We start from the raw sequence: 18,416 nt of genomic DNA on the forward strand, positions 1-18,416 counted from the left end.
GCAGATGTGAACCTATGGTCGGCGTGGTTTGACGTTTTGAAAATGCATTCGTATTGCTTAGCGATTAGGTGCGACCTGTAGCGCTCTCTTTCTCACACGCGCTTATTAAATGAACGCAATACTGATACAAACCTGACCTTCTCGTTCTCGACGTTTCACGAGTTGGGTGCGTTGTTGCCAGATTGCTAGTTGACCGTTTCCTGTTTTTGTTTTTGTTGTTGATGACTGATTTTAACAACTTGAGAATTTTTTGGATATATCGCATATTATTCAAGTGTTTTTACGGTTAATTGGCATTATTTATTGTAGTAGTTAATAGTTATTTAGTTTGTTAGTGTGTGTCTGTGTCCATATTAATATTACTTATTATTTTGGTGTAAGAGTGAGTGTTGTGAGTAGTTAATAAACATGGCTTTAAATAAACAAAGCCAGCAGCTTGTCGCTGCTTTAATATCATTTTTTGAACGTGAACGAGATCACGGAGGTCCTTTCATCTCTTTGGCTGCTGTGAGAGAAGTAAAACTAAAATTATTGCATTAGAGTTTTTTGTTTACCAACAGTATTTTTAGGAAGTAGCGAAAGCACTTCCAACTGTGAGCCTTATATCCCAGAAAGTCAAGCAATGCATTCCGTTAAGTTCACCAAAGAAAAGTCCAGGTAGGCCAAAGTCTATTATGGACATTGCCAATATTGATGTCCCAGCTATTTGCAACTCTATATATGAGATGTATGAACAAAGTAAGTTGTTTTATTTATTTTATGTCCTGTTCATTAATGTTTTGGTAACACTTTTTCCTAGAAGAACACATAACCATGGAAAGTATTTATGAAAAGTTAAGGAGTATAGAAATTTTTGTTGGCGGATTAAAATTATTGTCTAAAGTGTTTCATAAAATTGGGTTTAAGTGGTTAAGAGATTGCCCCCCAAGAGAATAATGGAACTTCCTAATATAGCTTTTAAAAGAATTCAAAATTACAAAAAAAAAGAGAAAATGGCTGAAACAATTAGTTTTTTGCTTCAAAACAACAAAGTTCAAGGTTTCAGTAAACCTAGTGATTCCTAAGTGATTCCAAATTATACCTGGAAAGTACAGTTTTGGAACGTAAATTACCTGAAATGGACATGAGGCTTTTAGTAGACCTACCGGCTGGTTTGGACTACAATGAATGGCTAGCGTCACACAGTGAGTGTTTAAAAAACCATTGATAAGGGGTTGCTCATCAAAATCTTACAGCAATGTCCCTATTACGGGTCAGTTAGCGAGTTTTGTACAGCCAGTAGTTGTCCAGACATGACAGGACCTGGACAAAGGTAGTTGTTATTTTTGTTTGAGTTTTTTTTGGGGTTGTATGTGTAATTTCAGAACATACTTGTAGTTTGACGAAAAGGGTAAAAAAACTAAAGCGGCCGCTCCTCAATATATTGACTACGTCATGACGTTTATACAGAAAACTATAAGTGATGAGAATATTTTTCCTACCAAATATGGTTAGTGTATTAACTACCCTCAAACTTTATGGTTTTATTAATTATTTTGTAGCAAACAAATTCCCCCTGTCTTTTGAATCGATAGTAAGGAAAATAGTACGACTGTTGTACCATGTTATAGCACATTTGTATGCGGCCCATTTTAAAGAAGTGGTACTGTTAGTGCTGCACTCCCACTTAAACCAAACTTTTGTCCATTTAATGGCTTTGCACCATCGTTTTTCGATGATTGATCCCAAAGAAACTGATATTCTAGAAGACTTGTAGGTGATTTTTTTTTTTGGTTGTGTTGGTCAAATGTAATGTTAATTTTTAAATATATACAGGGTGGTCAGTTTTTTTCCTTAAAAATTACCTCAATGGATTTCTGTTAGGATATAATATGTTTGTTCAATAAACATTTCACAAAATTTAAAAAACCTTGCTGTCCAATTTCAAAACGAATAACAAAAATTATTAGCGATTTTAATTTTTTATTCGTAAAATGACCGTTTTTTCTGTTTGGTTTTTTAAATGAATCGCCCTGTGTACATACACTTTTCGTTTTTACTAATTGCAGATTAACGGTTTTATTCCACACAGATTATGCATGTTATTGCTATATGGATTGATAGTTTTGGGTCACAGATTTTGTATAATTATGTTTTATCTAATCTAAATTGCGGACTATAGTTATAATTCGAACGTGTTTTAGTTCTGATTTTTTAATAATTAATTACTAAAACGTTAATTAACGCGAGTTTATCAGTAAACATTAAAAATAAAAATAACGTACAAAAAGGGTGATACTATTATATTTTGGGTTGTACTGTATTGTATATGTAACAGTTTCTATACTATTTTACTCTTGTAAGGGTTGGAAATTAATTTTAATTTCCCCTTCAGGTCTTAAAATCAAATCGGCTTGAAGATTAATTTGCGCTGTGGAAGGGTCAAGGGTTAACCTAAATTTGTGCAGCAAACCCCAGAGTACAGCCTTTAGCTCTAACATGGCAAATTTTTGACCTAAAAGCATAATTTTTCAACTTTCATGAAAAATGATGTAGTGGTGGAATACCTATGCAGTTCCTAGGCCCTGCACTGAAGGGTAGGTAGGCAAAAGGGTGCCTCTCTTCCACCTTTTTAGTTAAAAAACGATCAGGATCAAACCTCAAAGGGTCAGCGTAAATCTCAGGGTTGCGATGCAAGTCAAAAATGTGCATAAACAACACTGTCCCTTTAGGGATTGAATAACCAGTGTGGGTTATAAAGTCCTCGCTGGCTATTCGGGATATAAAGGGCACACTAGGGTATAATCTGAGAGACTCTTTGATCACACGATCAGTGTAGGGTAGGTCTTGAAGTATCTGAAAAGTAGGGCTTTGCTGTACATTCGTAATTTCCTGTCTAACTTGTTCTTGGATCGCAAGATTTGAAGCCAGATTGTAGAGCAGGAAGACCAAAGCTGCTGATGTAGTGTCATGACCCTAAAACCGTAATTTGTTCTGTTTTTTTATTTTTTTTTAAAGAGTAAGTACCTCAAACAGGAAAGTGTCCACTTCCTCCCTTATACCTTCATAGTCGATACTACCATATTGTAACTTTTCTAGCAGGAGTAAATCCAGCATTCTTGTAATTTTTCGGCCAGAATAAGTGGTGGCCATTATGCTTTTGCTTTTATCACTCTTTAAAGCTTCCTCCCTTTCTCTTATAACTTGATTTGTAAACTGGTGCAGTTTTTTTATGGTAACTTGTTCCTGTTTTGAAGCCTCGGTGAAGTGGTAGATAAAATTGAATAAACTCCATGGTTTCCTAATTCTGTTTAACACTACATCCCCCATTTTGTATATGTTACCCCTATAAGCTTCTAGGGTTTCTTTTTCAATATGTTCAACTCCTAAAGATGTTTCTACAACAGTTTTGATTAACAACAACTTTTTCAAGACAATAAAACCAACCTGTAACAGACTGCAAAGTTAAGTGAGTTACTAAAGGCAAAATGTTGATTCCATCTTTGTTTTCACCAGTCAGATTGATTTCTTCAATTCTCTCCACAAAATGGGCGGTTTCTTCATTGAAAACCCTGACAAACTTTTGTAGAATGTTAAAGTGGAAGGCTTGGGTTAATAATTTACGTCTGGACTGCCATTTAGAACCGGTACTAGTTAGCAATCCTTTACCTAACCATCCCTCAAGAAACTGATACAACAAACTCTTCTTCATGTGCTTTTTTTGTGATAGTATAATCTGAAACTGCACTTGGTACTACTTTTGGATTTGCAATCTTTCTGGTTACCTCCAGGTCATTTGGGTGGAAAAAGTTAACAATATCCAGAAAAGGGACTGAGATTTTGTATATAGGACCATAGTCCCTAGCATAGTTCCTGAGCTGGTTGAACAGCTCACCTGTTGAGTCACCACACAATTTTCTTATCTGGACATAATAAATTACTTACCAGAGTTTGGATTGTTCAATGGTAGGTTGCCGAACAACCAATGTCCAGGTGGGTTTGGTATCTTATAAAGCGATTTCTTCAATTTGTACCTCCTCAGAAGGAAAACAAATATTACCGCAACCAATCCACACAAAACACCAGTGGACATTCTCATCACTTTCAAACTGAAAACTAAATGATTTAAAAAAACTCTTTGTGGTTTACCAAGCCATAGAATAATTTAAATAATTTAATCAGTTTAGAAGACGTGTTTCTTAAAGTTAATTATTTAATTAATTGCTTTTTGCACCTTATCTTAAACTTATTTCTGACGTGATTTATTTTAGTAACAAAACATTAAAATTGTAGATATCATATCAGTGTTTGTGAATAAAAATCAAACAATTTATTTGTCAAAGAACGTCTTACAAACGGGTGTAAAAATATAAAATCTAGTAACGAGGAAAATCACAAATTGGCGGCTTCTAATACTGTTTCCGGTAATTTTTTCCCGTAAGTTTCGGGTAGTTTAAGGGCCAGTAGGCCGGCCAAAAGAGCCAACCCTCCGAACATCAACATTGGTAAATATTTGTAGTACACGCCCTAAAAAATATCCACTTTTAAATACTTTTGCGAACAAAATGAACAACTTACGAGTAAAGGAACAAATGGCGCTAAAAGGGCACCAACTCTGGCAATAGTGGAGGCCATACCAACCCCCCCGCTCCTGATAATGGTGGGGAGCATTTCAGCTGTATGAACGTAAACCACCCCGAAAGCGGAGGTGATTCCCAACTTGCCTAGCAGGAAAAGGGTCACTACAGCCCAGTTAGTGGACACTGCAACTTTTAAATATAATTTCAAACCCCAAAAGGGAGTAGTAAAAGTACCCTTTGACGCAAATATAGTTAAAGTGCATGTAACTCCGGATAGGAGTAATGACAGCACTAAAGAGGGCTTTCTCCCTAATTTCTGGATGCATATCCATGCAAGGCTGTATCCAGGAATTTCAATTAAACTTACCAAAGCAAAGTTGATGTATTTGTTACCACTTAAGGTTGTGGAGTTAATTGATAGACCGTAGTATACAAAAGCATTGACAGCCCTAGGATAAGGTAGCCCTTAACAAGGAAACATTTATTGATAAATCTGATAGAACATACCAAATAAAGTACACTATGGAGAATCTGACTTTCATTTCATTTGATTTAAACATTTGCTTCGCAATTGGCATTATTTTCTCTTTCTGGACATTTTCTTCTTTTTCGGAATCAACTTCCTGATTATCGAAAGTGTTTAGAAGGGCTTCAGATAGAATAACATTATTAACTTTGGCGGCTTTAGTAATGACAAGTTTAGCTTTTTGGTTCTCTGAATTGGCCATTAACCATCTGACCGACTCTGGAATAATACTAGAAAAACCACTCTGTATTGTAGATTGAGGTATAGTTTAGTTACAAGTAGTAGGCTACAAACACCACACAAGGTGCAGAAACAATCAGCTGTAGACTTTTCCAATCTCTGGAAATCCAGGCAAATAACGCTACCAAAGCCTCGCCAATTGCGTAGAAATAGTTGAGGACTATTCCAGTTATTTCCCTTTTGTTTTTTCCCACCATTTCCACACCTGAAAAATCGGGAGTAATGAATACTCTGTTGTAAATCAGGCAGTTTTAGTACCTAAAATGAAGGCCAAAGGGTATACACCAGCTGTACCAAAAGCATTGACAAAAATCAGTACTACGAAAGTGACATATTCAGGGGCAATCACTTGAGCAACCCCTGAAACCGCCATTAGTAGGATACAAAAAATAAAAATTAGTTTTCGACCAAATCTGGAATTTCCCTGTTGACTGATTGGTTGCAAATTGGTTTCAAGTTACAAACCTGTCAGCTAAAATACCGAATATCGCAGATCCTACAATAATTCCGGCAAAATGACAGCTGCCAACGAGAGACAATTTCCATTGATTTTCTCTGCAAGTCAAATTCCACTAAAACTAACAAATTAGTAATTAATTAATTAGAATGTGAAGTTCTGACCTCATTTACTATAGTGTTTTCAACGTCAGAAAAGATCCATTGATCGCATCTAATTGTTCTGCTTTCATCAAATATATTACCATCACAAGTATCATTAAACAAATCCCAGGCGGTTAAATTTACCGGAAACCGATCGCAAAGATCGGCCTTAACTCCTATAACCTGATCACCACTTTGATCCTGCGGGATAGCCCAATCAATCCAAGGTTTACTGTACGATGTATCGCCCGCATTTTCACATTCTGGGATAAAACAACTACAAAACTAAATTTAACAAAAAATACATTTTAACTTAGTTACTTACCGATAATCGGGAACTCCGGCCGTAAAAACATAGCTTAAGCTATTGGCTGCAGCAAACAAAACCGGAAAACACACCAAAACGTACATGGTAATCTGGAATTTTCCCAGTTCTCCTAATTCCACTAACATGTCGTCGAAATCCATTTTAAACTGGGAAAATATCACTTAATCTTTACACACAATGCATTTTCTAGTTAGAATACGCATCACTATGCGTTTGAAAATAGGTTTTCCTAAATTTAGATTCAGATAACACGTTTATAGGAGGCACTAGATAATTACAAAGTTACAGAGACTTGCATGTTCCATTTTGTTAAAGATTTAATTTTTGTTTCAGTGGGGAAAGTAATCAAGAAGGTTTATGTGATGTTATTTTGGTACAAATTCGTTGAGAATTTCTGATTTAAAAACATATGTATGGAGTAAGTTGTGAAATTGTGTGTTGTATAATTTACTACTAAGTGAAAAAGCTCCAGGGCTTCCAACTGGATCACAAATCGACGTTAAATTACACGGGTCCGTGCTTGTCCTCCAATAATTTATCTCCACCCTCCTGCCCCTTGTAACTTGGAGCATACATTTCGTGGAACATCTTATCAAGGCCCCAAAATGCATTGTTCCATAAAAGGAATTGGGCAAGTGCACACCACAACATAAATTCCCCCCAGACTTTTAATGCTAAGATTTCGGTATAATTTACAACATTACAACAAAAGCACTGGTGTAATATTATAGTAATCATTATTATGTACACGTAGTTTACATAAAATTTCAAGGCTAGTTGTTTTATAATGGTATTGTTTGTTTCAGTTAATCGGAGTATTTGATAAAATTTTATTGCACTTACCTCAAGTGTAATTCATCAAATTCCTGTTAAGTTACTACTAAACGCATAAGGCAACGTTATTGATTGCAATACTAGACAATCAGATTTGTTCAAGTATTTTCAGTGATTGTTGCAGATACAGGATGATTCTACTGTTATTACCTACCATAATACATTTTGATATAACTATAGTTTGTGTCAGTGGTTATCGCAGACTAAGGTTCATTACTATACAGGGTGTCTAAAAAGTCTGGAATATTGCAAATATCTCGAAAACTGCTGATTTTATTTTTCTCAAAATTTGCGTCTTGTTATAGTAAATAACAGCGCATGACGTGAGGGTGAAATGAGGTTCGCAAGTATACAGGGTCAGTCACAAAGTATACCAACTTTCTTAATTCAAACCTAACACACTGTATATTACTTCAGATTTTAAGAGTACTTATAAAGGCCAATTCAACGATATACGATTTTTATTTTTTTTTGATTTTTTTTTTTTTTTTTTTTGATTTTTTTTTTTTGATTTTTTTTTTTGTACCTGCCTATAACAATGATAGGTGTAACAATGACAGCTAACGTCAATATAATGTTAAATTAATTGGCAAATTTTCCTATTACTTAAAATGGTGTTTTTGAGTGAGAAGGAAAAGACTGACATCTTAAGTATCCTTCTCACTCAAAAACACCATTTTAAGTAATAGGAAAATTTGACAATTAATTTAACATTATATTGACGTTAGCTGTCATTGTTACACCTATCATTGTTATAGGCAGGTACAAAAAAAAAATCAAAAAAAAAAAATCAAAAAAAAAAAAAAAAAAAATCAAAAAAAAAAAAAATCGTATATCGTTGAATTGGCCTTTATAAGTACTCTTAAAATCTGAAGTAATATACAGTGTGTTAGGTTTGAATTAAGAAAGTTGGTATACTTTGTGACTGACCCTGTATACTTGCGAACCTCATTTCACCCTCACGTCATGCGCTGTTATTTACTTTAACAAAACGCAAATTTTGAGAAAAATAAAATCAGCAGTTTTCGAGATATTTGCAATATTCCAGACTTTTTAGACACCCTGTATAATTAGTACTATTTAAAAATTTCAGTAAACATAGTAATCGAACAGTTTATACATTCGGTTTTTCTGGGATAAAAAACAGAATCCCTCGGTAAATTCATGTTTGCAATGCAAACCGCTTATTATAACATCAAAGTCTTTGTTATAGACTATTAATTATGAAGGATTTGTTATTAGTATTAATTGGCTTGGTGTGATGTTATTCTGTTTAATTGTACGTTGATTTTGAACAATGATTTTGCTATTAAACTAAACTAAGTGGACTAATTTAAAGTAATACACACCAGATGGTAATAAACGTCATACAGGGCGGAACAAATGTGTAAAAAAAGTGAAAACTTGTTTAAAAAAATACTAAATTTACCTAAAAATTGACACTTTACAAAAAATCACTACTCTTCCTGTTTGCTCAGATAATATAATGTTGAATGGTTTACACAGTTGGATTTAAACCCTATACAAGGGGTTTCAAGGTTAAATACAAATATAGAACTTCCCAAGTGGGTAGTTATTAGTTTTGCCCTTGTCCCTATCGACCTTAAGGGATTTAATTGTTGCATTTACCCTCTCCATGTTGGGTAGTAACATTATTCATTCATTCAAGCTGATGTGGCCAAATAAAATATTTAGAAATAACTTTAAGCAAAAACTTATTTAAATTTAATTAGCAAAAAATATCAATTAAAATAATGGCGGATTTACTTGATTTACTTTAAACCATGAAAACATGTGCCTTTCAAATTAGTTTACAAGGTACAACGACCATTTGCACCCTTAGAAAGAGTCACGTGATTTTAAATATATCAGTGGTCATTTAAAACAGTCACATGACCTTTAGAAAGTTAAAAAAAGTCACGTGACTTTAAATATATCAGTGGCCATTTAAAACAGTCACATGACCTTTAGGATTCCGTTTTGAGGGTAAAAAGGGTCGCTAAACTTTTTTTAAAAAATTTGATGATTGAACATTGTAACTAGAGTTACGTGACTTTAAAAATATTAGTTCAAACTAAAAAACGGTCACGTGATCTTTAGAATCGTTTTTGGTTTATTAAACGAAACCACGTGATCTTTAAAATTAAGTTTGATGATTGAAAGTAGTCACGTGAACGTTTGATTCTTAAAAGGAGTCACGTTATTTTCAAAACATTAGTTCAAACTGAAAAACGGTCACGTGACCCTTCAAATAACATTTAAAACTGTCACGTGACATAAAAAAAATGATTTTTTATTTTAAAAGAGTCACATGACCTTTAGGATTCCGTTTTGAAGGTAAAAAGGGTCCCTAGACCTTTTTTTAAAAAAATTGATGATTAAACACTGTACAAGAGTTACGCGACTTTAAAAATATTAGTTCAAACTAAAAAACGGTTTGAACGGTCAAATAACATTTAAAACTGTCACGTGACATTAAAAAAATTAATTTTTAATCTTAAAAGAGTCACGTGATCTTCAAGATTCTGAAAAAAAAATCACGTAAACTTTCAAATTAAATTTAATAATTGAAAATTGTGACGTGACCATTTGCACATTAAAATGAGTCACGTGACTTTAAAAATGTAATTGTTGAAAAGTCACGTGACCCTTCAAATAATATTATTTGGCATTTACAACGGTCAAATTTTTTAAAACTAACTTTAATTTAGACTGAGCGTAGCTCCGTTATTTAAGGAGCTACAAAAAAGTGTAAATAAGGAAAGCTGCATGAAATTTCATCATCTACAAGATTGTATTAGGGTGTTTTTGCCCTTAAGGGCTTACCTAATGAGTTACAAGACAAAAAGTCACAGGATGCACCAAACTGCTTAAACTTAAAATGTGTCATTCCTTTTTTTTACTATCCTCAAGAGGACTAATCATGCCTCATATTTGTTTCATTTTGTAATTAAATACAGTCAATAAAACTACACGGTTGCCAAATTTACACAAAGTTTTACAAAACAAGATTTTTTTGCTAAATTATTACACAACTTGGGCTTACTTTTGGCACTGGAAGTTGAGCTTTGAGGAACTGATTGCATCTGGATTGGCCATTTCCAAATTTACTCCACAAACACCCAGACTACACACAGTTCTAAATTAATGGATTGCCTGTATGTATTATGCAATTCGAAGTGATGGAGATATTGATTAAAGCTCTATCCAGGTTTCTGTTTGCGCCATCTTGCAGGATTTTTCCAAAGATGGCGCTTCCAATTCTATTTTAAAAAATTTAATTGAGTACACTTAAAAGTCGTGTCAAAATCATTATTTCCTACGTATTTGTCCTATTTTAAGTGCCTTTCCCGGTTTGTCAATAAACGTTTTGAATTCCATTAACTTAACTGACTGTTGCTGGTTTTAGCAAATTCTCTACATAATTATCCGTTTAAACTTAATGGGCCAAATCAATTCGTTTTCAGCAGCACAATAGCAAAAAAAACAACGCATACTTCTGTCATGAAAAACAACCATTAATCTGTCAGTTCACGATTTCCTACAGTTAAATTGCGGAAGATCAAGGAAACCATAATTATTATATTCATTTTTTTTTAAACAAGTACTTCATTAACTGTACAGACTTGATGACCGCATTACTTCATTAAATCTCCTGAAATGAGTATGTGCAATTTGTTGCTAAGTCTTTGTTTCAGCTTGTGTTGTAGTGTTAAAGCTTTGCAGAATTTATATTGCCAATTACCATGTAATTTTGGTTTGGAAAGTGCGACCCACACTGTATGTGACAGAACTGAACTGGTGAGTTTGTTCCGTATTTTAGGAGTTTTATTTTTTTAATGAAGGGTTGTAGAAATGTGGACCTGCCCCTAAGTGCGGTCCTGATTTTTCGGTAATTCACCTCACTAACGATGATCGGCAATACATTCTGGATATTCACAATTATTTGAGAAACAAAGTAGCGACTGGATACGAAAAACCACAACCCAAAGCGGCCAATATGAGAATTCTGGTATTTGTTTTAGCGGCAATCTGACTTTTTTTTAAATGTCTAGACTTGTAGGCTTTTCCTAAAGCTTCTAATTTAACCGCCTCGTTTCTGCTTGATAACTTTACATCCCTCTTGTCCTGTGACCTTTGTAAGGTCATCGATCCACCCTTTTATATTTTGTTCTTGTTACTGATATCTTGCTACAGGGTAAATTGAGCTTTTTGCTAACGCTGATGGAGCTAATGATATTTTTATTACCCAGACTATCTGGGGAAACAAGAAATTATTAATGATCTCATCATATAAAGAATGTGATTGGAGATGAGTGATATACAGTACTCAAAAAATCATAAGTTCGTTAAAAAAACGAAATTTTTGAAAACTAGATACTATAAACATGGATTTAAATTTTGATAAAAATTTTTAAAAAAATTTAGTGTTACGGACCTGCTATTAACAGCAAAAACATTGAATAATATGGGATCGCACTCAAAAACTTTATAGAAAAATTACATTGAGTTAAATTGTGTAATAACAGGTCTGGATTGGTCTGATTTTAAATAACAGTATTGTAGAAACCCCAAATTTTCCAAAACACTAAGAAATACTCCAATAGTTTTCAAAATAGTGTCTAGAAGCTTCCAAATACGCTTCAACTAGTCTAGAAGCTTTCAACAATTTTTAAAACTGTCTAAAACCGATTCTGGAGCAGTTTAAAAGCTTCTAGCAACTTCTAGAACCGTCTAAGTTTCCAAATACCTCTAAAGCGGTACAGAAAATTCAATATGCTTTTTAAACTGTCCAAAAACCTTTAAAATGCTTCTGAAGTAGTCTAAGAAGATGTGAGAGACTTCCAAAACAGTAAGAAACTCTAAAAGCTTCCAAAACAGTGTCCAGAAGCTTTCAAATGCTCTTCAACTAGTCTAGAAGCTTTCAACAATTTTTAAAAGTGTCTAAAAGCGACTCTGGAGCAGTTTAAAAGCTTTTTCTAGCAACATCTAAAACCTAAGTTTCCAAATGCCTCTAAAGCAGTCCAGAACCTTTAATATGCTTTTTAAACTGTCCAAATACCTTTGAAATTCTCCAGAAGTAGTTCAAATAGATTTCAGAAGCTTCCAAAACACTAAGAAACTCTAAAAGCTTCGAAAACAGTGTCTAGAAGCTTTCAAATGCTCTTCAACTAGTCTAGAAGCTTTCAACAATTTTTAAAAGTGTCTAAAAGCGACTCGAGCAGTTTAAAAGCTTTTTCTAGCAACATCTAAAACCTAAGTTTCCAAATGCCTCTAAAGCAGTCCAGAACCTTAAATATGCTTTTTAAACTGTCCAAATACCTTTGAAATGCTCCTGAAGTAGTTTAAATAGATTTCAGAAGCTTCCAAAACACTAAGAAACTCTAAAAGCTTCGAAAACAGTGTCTAGAAGCTTTCAAATGCTCTTCAACTACTCTAGAAGCTTTCAACAATTTTTAAAAGTGTCTAAAAGCGACTCTGGAGCAGTTTAAAAGCTTTTTCTAGCAACATCTAAAACCTAAGTTTCCAAATGCCTCTAAAGCAGTCCAGAACCTTAAATATGCTTTTTAAACTGTCCAAATACCTTTGAAATGCTCCTGAAGTAGTTTAAATAGATTTCAGAAGCTTCCAAAACACTAAGAAACTCTAAAAGCTTCGAAAACAGTGTCTAGAAGCTTTCAAATGCTCTTCACCTAGTCTAGAAGCTTTCAACAATTTTTAAAAGTGTCTAAAAGCGACTCTGGAGCAGTTTAAAAGCTTTTTCTAGCAACATCTAATACCTAAGTTTCCAAATGCCTCTAAAGCAGTCCAGAACCTTAAATATGCTTTTTAAACTGTCCAAATACCTTTGAAATGCTCCTGAAGTAGTTTAAATAGATTTCAGAAGCTTCCAAAACACTAAGAAACTCTAAAAGCTTCGAAAACAGTGTCTAGAAGCTTTCAACAATTTTTAGAAGTGTCTAAAAGCGATTCTGGAGCAGTTTAAAAGCTTATTCTAACAACTACTAGAACCGTCTAAGCTTCCAAATGCCCCTAAAGCTGTCCAGAACCTTCAATATGCTCATTAAACTGTCCTAAAACCTTTTGAATGCTTCTGAAGTAGTCTAAGTAGATTTCCGAAGCTTTCAAAACACTAAGAAACTCCAAAATCTGCCAGAACAATGTCTAGACGCTTTCAAAACAATGAACCAATCAGTGTTTGGTTATTTCTTAACAAATTTCAGTTATTTTTATTTTAATATTAGACTTACAACAATGAACTGGAATTTGTGGCACAATGTTGGGCAAACGCTTGTAACGGAAATCCTCTCATCCATGATCGATGTAGAAGAACAGGTTAACCACCTACTGGAAATCCAAAAAAAAATCTTGAATTTACTTGATTTTGCAGAGATCTACAGCCATGTGGGTCAAAATTTAGGTTACATGAACAGCACAAATCCGAGAATAAACAAAGTGAAAGCCATCAAAGATTTGATTCTTTTGTGGTACAACGAAGTGGCGCTGTTCAACAGTTCCTGGCTGTCAGACACTCAAAATCGGTTAAAACCTGATGATGCCCAAAAAAGTGTGAGGTCGTTAAAGTGAGTGTTTTCCAGGGGGCCTGAATACGTCGTAGGTCATTACACTCAACTGGTTTGGGCGGACACTTTGGAAATTGGATGTGCCATCAGCTATTACACTAAAACAGTTTCCAGTCGTATTTGGCATCAAATTATTCTAGTGTGTAATTATGGACCTGGAGGAAACTACTTAGGACGTCCTGTTTACCTTCCAGGTAGTTAAAACCAATTGATCGAGTGCGCATCTAAAATTCTTTAATACAATAAAAAGGTTTTAGGAAAAACCGTGAAACGATACTCCATAACCGTTAAAACACACACTATTATAGGGAGCACTTAAGAAAATTGCTCTTTATTCAACTTTCTTTATTTCGTTGTTTCTGTAAAATTCAGATCGTTTAGCCCACGTATTTTATTGCTTCTGGACAAAAATATATTACTTTCAGGGAAACCCGCCTCGAGGTGCCCGAAAGGTCTTACAAGAAACCCGTTTTATAAAGGACTGTGCGGCCAAACGGTGAACGTAAAAGATGTGGCAAATTTTACGTTTGACGCCTTTCAACTCGAATAATCCCACCAAACGTTGAAGAAAAATTTGTTGATTAGTAAATTGAGTCACTCTGTATAGTTGTTTTCCTGTTATTCCACCAGGAAAAACTTGTAGCCTAATTTTGTTCTTACATTTAGTAAGGCAAATTTAGATCTTAACCACCATAAATGATTTCGTATCCTGATGAAGCTAACACGAACAGCAAAACGTTCGTCTAGCATAAAATCGATTTTTAGATTCAAACACGTCTGTCCCGGATTTTAAAATAGCAGGACGCGTTATCAGCACTACTTCCTGCAAGCCACTTAATGTAGAAAACCATTTATGCGCTCCGCTATCACGAGATATCTAAATAGCTATCAAAATACTGTCGTCATTTACGAAAACCGGGTCGTCATAATCTGCAGGTAAGTTTCGGGAACAATTTCCGATTCAAAAGGGGCGCTCACTTTTCTGGGCTCCCCGTGGAGGTTTATCGCTGCTTGATTAAGCCTTCTGGCAACATAAAAGCGAATGGAAAATCGCTCCTTCATGACAGTTGTGTCAGTCAATAGCAACAATGTGGAAGGTATTTAGTGCGGTTCTGCTTCCTGCTGTGTTTTGTTCAATTCTAGTAAGTTGCAAGTCAAAAACACACATTTGTTTACATAGAATTGTTTAGGATGACTATGAAGACCCTAAGATTTTTGTGGAACCCAATGGAGAACCACCTTCAGAGTCTAGGATAATCGGTGGTACTGAAGTGGATCCCAATTCAGTACCTTATCAAGCAGCCCTTTTTATAAATTTTGCAAGGGGTAGCTCTTTTTGTGGAGGTTCTTTGATCTCAGAACAATTTATTTTAACAGCTGCTCATTGCATGGACAGGTAAATTACACCATTAAAATAGTGGTAATTATAAAATAGTAATTAATACAATATTTACGTAAAACTTCCGTCAGACAATGACGAAGACGAATAGCGGAAGTACATTATACGAACTGGCAAAATAAGCGTGTATATAGTAAAACCGCAGACTAACGAGGCATTCTGCGCCAGTTAATTTATATTTGTGCTCCAGGTCCCTCCAGGTTTACGTTTCCACTTTCTGGATAAGGAAGTTTGGAAGAAATCTCGCGAGCTTTCTCCACTGCTTTACGGATATCTCGTCGCGTCGACTATGCAATGTTTGTTGGTTAATTTATGACATTTTTCTAGGGCCAAAAAGGTTGACGTGGTCCTAGGTGCTCACGATATACGTCAGAATGAATCTTCGCAGATTCGAGTAACCAGCCGAGACATCATTGTACATCCCGAATGGAATTACCAAAAGTTGGAAAATGACATTGCCCTAATTAAACTTCCGGAACCTGTTACGGTTAATAAATATATCAGTCCCGTGAGTTTGGCTAGGAGTGGTAAGTACAGAGGATAAAAGGCAACATTTAGTAAATTGGGCACGGTTTGTTAGTCAAATATAGAAAGTTGAGTAGAGTTGATTTAATATAATAATAATAATTTAAATACCTTAAACTAGGATTTTTCAGGTGTATTTGCGGAATCCAATGGCATGTTAACTGGTTGGGGTAAAACGTCCGACACATCTCGAGTTTCGAACGTTTTGAATTCAGTCAATTTGGCAATTCTGGCAAACTCCAATTGTGGCACTTTCTACAAGGATTTCATCCAAAACACCCACATTTGCACTTCAGGCGCTGAAATCAAAGGTAAAAATTAGTGATCGGATAAATTACCCGTAATTACCAAGAAAATTTGACCGGTAAATTACCAGTAAATTACAAATACTGCTTTTCTGGAAATTCAAATTTTGACAGCACTTTTCTCCCTGACTGTACCAAATTTTGTAGTGATTTTTCAGGTTATTAGATAGGAAATTTAATGAGGATTCCAAAAATGTGCTTACAATAGTCATTTTCTCACTCGAAGTGGGTTTGACAAGCAATTTTATCCCTGACTGTTCTTTTACATTGTGTTTCTGGCAGTTTAAACTTTGACACCGCTTTTCTCCCTGACTGTACCAAATCTTGTAGTGATTTTTCAGGTTATTAGATAGGAAATTTAATGAGGATTCCAAAAATGTGCTTACAATAGTCATTTTCTCACTCGAAGTGAGTTTGACAAGCAATTTTATCCCTGACTGTTCTTTTACATTGTGTTTCTGGCAGTTCAAACTTTGACACCGCTTTTCTCCCTGACTGTACCAAATTTTGTAGTGTTTATTCAGGTTATTGGATAGGAAATTTAATTAGGATTCCAAAAATGTGCTTACAATAGTCATTTTCTCACTCGAAGTGGGTTTGACAAGCTATTTTATCCCTGACTGTTCTTTTACATTGTGTTTCTGACAGTTCAAACTTTGACACCGCTTTTCTCACTGACTGTACCAAGTTTTGTAGTGTTTATTCAGGTTATTGGATAGGAAATTTAATGAGGATTCCAAAAATGTGCTTACAATAGTCATTTTCTCACTCGAAGTGGGTTTGAGAAGCTATTTTATCCCTGACTGTTCTTTTACATTGTGTTTCTGGCAGTTCAAACTTTGACACCGCTTTTCTCCCTGACTGTACCAAATTTTGTAGTGTTTATTCAGGTTTTTGGATAGGAAATTTAATTAGGATTTCAAAAATGTGCTTAAAACAGTCATTTTCTCAATCCAAGTGGGTTTGACGAACAATTTTATCCCTGACTGTTCTTTTACATTGTGTTTCTGGCTGTTCAAACTTTGACACCGCTTTTCTCACTGACTGTACCAAATTTTGTAGTGATTTTTCAGGTTATTAGATAGGAAATTTAAGGAGAATTTCAATAATGTGCTTAAAACAGTCATTTTCTCAATCCAAGTGGGTTTCACAAGCAATTTTATCCCTGACTGTTGTTTTACATTGTGTTTCTGGCAGTTCAAACTTTGACACCGCTTTTCTCACTGACTGTACCAAATTTTGTAGTGTTTTTTGAAGTTACTGGATAGGAAATTTAATGAGGATTCAGAAAATGTACTTAAAACTGTCATTTTCTCACTCTAAGTGGTTTTCATAAGCAGTTTTGTCCCTGACAATCAAACAGTACTCAAAAGTTGCAAAATTAGGGCTTACAAAAGTTTTCTTGCAGTATTCGATACAAAAAGTGTTTCTGAGATTTATGACAGTTATTTTGACAGTGGTCACGTGACTGCCTAGCTGACTTTTAGACAAGAAAATGATATATTTCAAGTAAATTTCAATCAAACCCGTAAATTTACTGGCTAAATTGGAATGTACTGTTAAAATTGGTAAATTTTCCTCTTTACGATAATTTTACGCCCATCACTAGTAAAAATACTTTAAACAGTTATTTTAAAAGTAATCATTGGGGTTTTTAGGGGGTTGTAATGGAGACTCCGGAGGTCCTCTAGTGGTCGAAGAACAGCAAGTGGGGATAGTGTCCTTTGGTTCCAACAGCTGCACCAAAGGGTTCCCTACAGTTTTCACTAGGATTACAGAATACGCCGACTGGATTTCGCAAAACAGTGATGTGGAAATTTAGTTTTCTAATTTAAATACATTAATCATCCTATATGTGTAGTTTTTCTTCTATATTTTCTAAAACCAGTTAATGTCCCTCTGATTAGTTAAAGCTTTATGAAAGTTCTAAAGCTTAATGTCGCAGCTTATAGTGTGAAAAATAAAAGAGAAATTATGGGGTAGCAAGGCAGCTTTTAAGTTGGCAAACACAATACGAATTTGTGTTGTCCCAGCTGCATAATAAATCAGAATTAATAACATTTTGCCTAAACGGAAAGAAACGGCTTTTGTGCATTTTATTCAATACGGAAGGAACCAAAAGTGTAAAGAAATATAAATTTTATGTTGTTGACACCCTTTCAAGGCGTTCGCATTCAGTATTTATAAATTTCATCCCTCATAAATTCGCCGTCACAACAAACAACGCACCTCCGGAGATTAACTTTAATAACGCTCAGAAATTTTAGAGAATGTCTCTCTATCTCCGTCTGTGTCGCAACAGAGTTTTGTTTTAATTTGTTATGGAAAAAGCACAACAACGAAAAATGGAAACTCATCAAAAAGGCCAGAAAGCGTTGAAAGTGGACACGCAAAACTGCTTTCCAATCATTATTATTTCACACTTGGGAAACATTGCCGGCAGCCCTCTCATTGTTTACCTGAATGTAAATGTGGCCCTTTTCCCAGCCCCAAAAAGAACATTAAAAATCCCCGAT

General features: G+C 34.7%; 3 protein-coding genes across 10 annotated transcripts; 1 reads left to right on the plus strand and 2 right to left on the minus strand.

Moving 5' to 3' along the window:
- The first annotated feature begins 209 nt into the window (after nt 1-209).
- On the plus strand, nt 210-17,752 carry LOC145735880 (venom allergen 5 2-like). 5 transcript variants are annotated; one of them, XM_081990018.1, is made up of 12 exons: nt 210-516; nt 570-738; nt 800-1,312; nt 1,365-1,489; nt 1,542-1,752; nt 10,786-10,888; nt 10,941-11,099; nt 13,333-13,423; nt 13,479-13,671; nt 15,398-15,597; nt 15,727-15,906; nt 17,559-17,752. In XM_081990018.1, the coding sequence occupies exons 4-12, from the start codon at nt 1,435-1,437 to the stop codon at nt 17,720-17,722; spliced, it is 1,356 nt and encodes a 451-aa protein (XP_081846144.1). In that variant the 5' UTR covers nt 210-516; nt 570-738; nt 800-1,312; nt 1,365-1,434; the 3' UTR covers nt 17,723-17,752. The 5 variants fall into 5 exon arrangements, with proteins under 5 accessions (XP_081846144.1, XP_081846146.1, XP_081846143.1 ...); XM_081990020.1 differs by having other exon boundaries at nt 1,378-1,489; XM_081990017.1 differs by having other exon boundaries at nt 211-516; nt 800-1,184; nt 1,236-1,312; nt 1,378-1,752.
- On the minus strand, nt 2,266-4,079 carry LOC145735879 (cytochrome P450 4C1-like). The gene is made up of 6 exons (XM_081990016.1): nt 3,925-4,079; nt 3,765-3,874; nt 3,427-3,715; nt 3,007-3,377; nt 2,547-2,955; nt 2,266-2,494 (listed from the first exon to the last, which is right to left on the minus strand). The coding sequence occupies exons 1-6, from the start codon at nt 4,076-4,078 to the stop codon at nt 2,331-2,333; spliced, it is 1,497 nt and encodes a 498-aa protein (XP_081846142.1). The 5' UTR covers nt 4,079; the 3' UTR covers nt 2,266-2,330.
- LOC145735877 (organic cation transporter protein) lies at nt 4,287-7,239 on the minus strand. 4 transcript variants are annotated; one of them, XM_081990013.1, is made up of 9 exons: nt 7,097-7,239; nt 6,251-6,399; nt 5,947-6,188; nt 5,791-5,897; nt 5,584-5,738; nt 5,362-5,530; nt 5,067-5,315; nt 4,558-5,008; nt 4,287-4,506 (listed from the first exon to the last, which is right to left on the minus strand). In XM_081990013.1, exons 2-9 carry the CDS (start codon nt 6,279-6,281, stop codon nt 4,372-4,374), a joined length of 1,539 nt encoding a protein of 512 aa, XP_081846139.1. In that variant the 5' UTR covers nt 6,282-6,399; nt 7,097-7,239; the 3' UTR covers nt 4,287-4,371. The 4 variants fall into 4 exon arrangements, with proteins under 4 accessions (XP_081846139.1, XP_081846136.1, XP_081846138.1 ...); XM_081990010.1 differs by having other exon boundaries at nt 5,947-6,202; nt 7,097-7,238; XM_081990012.1 differs by lacking the exon at nt 7,097-7,239 and having other exon boundaries at nt 4,558-4,742; nt 4,794-5,008; nt 5,947-6,202; nt 6,251-6,448.
- Nucleotides 17,753-18,416: the final 664 nt, after the last annotated feature.

The sequence above is a fragment of the Ips typographus genome, linkage group LG11 (assembly GCF_016097725.1).
Source record: "Ips typographus isolate SLU linkage group LG11, UJ_Ityp_2.0, whole genome shotgun sequence".
Classification (NCBI taxonomy): domain Eukaryota; kingdom Metazoa; phylum Arthropoda; class Insecta; order Coleoptera; family Curculionidae; genus Ips; species Ips typographus.

Coding starts and splice junctions, on each gene's coding strand:
- LOC145735880 (XM_081990017.1), top strand. CDS start 1,463: ATGAGAATATTTTTCCTACCAAATATGGTTAGTGTATTAACTACCCTC. Junction 13,424..13,478: donor TGATCGATGTAGAAGAACAG/GTTAACCACCTA, acceptor TTGATTTTGCAG/AGATCTACAGCCATGTGGGT. Junction 13,672..15,397: donor AAAAGTGTGAGGTCGTTAAA/GTGAGTGTTTTC, acceptor ACATTTTTCTAG/GGCCAAAAAGGTTGACGTGG.
- LOC145735879 (XM_081990016.1), bottom strand. CDS start 4,078: ATGAGAATGTCCACTGGTGTTTTGTGTGGATTGGTTGCGGTAATATTT. Junction 3,716..3,764: donor TCCACCCAAATGACCTGGAG/GTAACCAGAAAG, acceptor GTGCAGTTTCAG/ATTATACTATCACAAAAAAA. Junction 2,495..2,546: donor AGGGCCTAGGAACTGCATAG/GTATTCCACCAC, acceptor TTATGCTTTTAG/GTCAAAAATTTGCCATGTTA.
- LOC145735877 (XM_081990010.1), bottom strand. CDS start 6,393: ATGGATTTCGACGACATGTTAGTGGAATTAGGAGAACTGGGAAAATTC. Junction 5,316..5,361: donor GTGTTTGTAGCCTACTACTT/GTAACTAAACTA, acceptor TGGTTTTTCTAG/TATTATTCCAGAGTCGGTCA. Junction 4,507..4,557: donor CGCCATTTGTTCCTTTACTC/GTAAGTTGTTCA, acceptor GATATTTTTTAG/GGCGTGTACTACAAATATTT.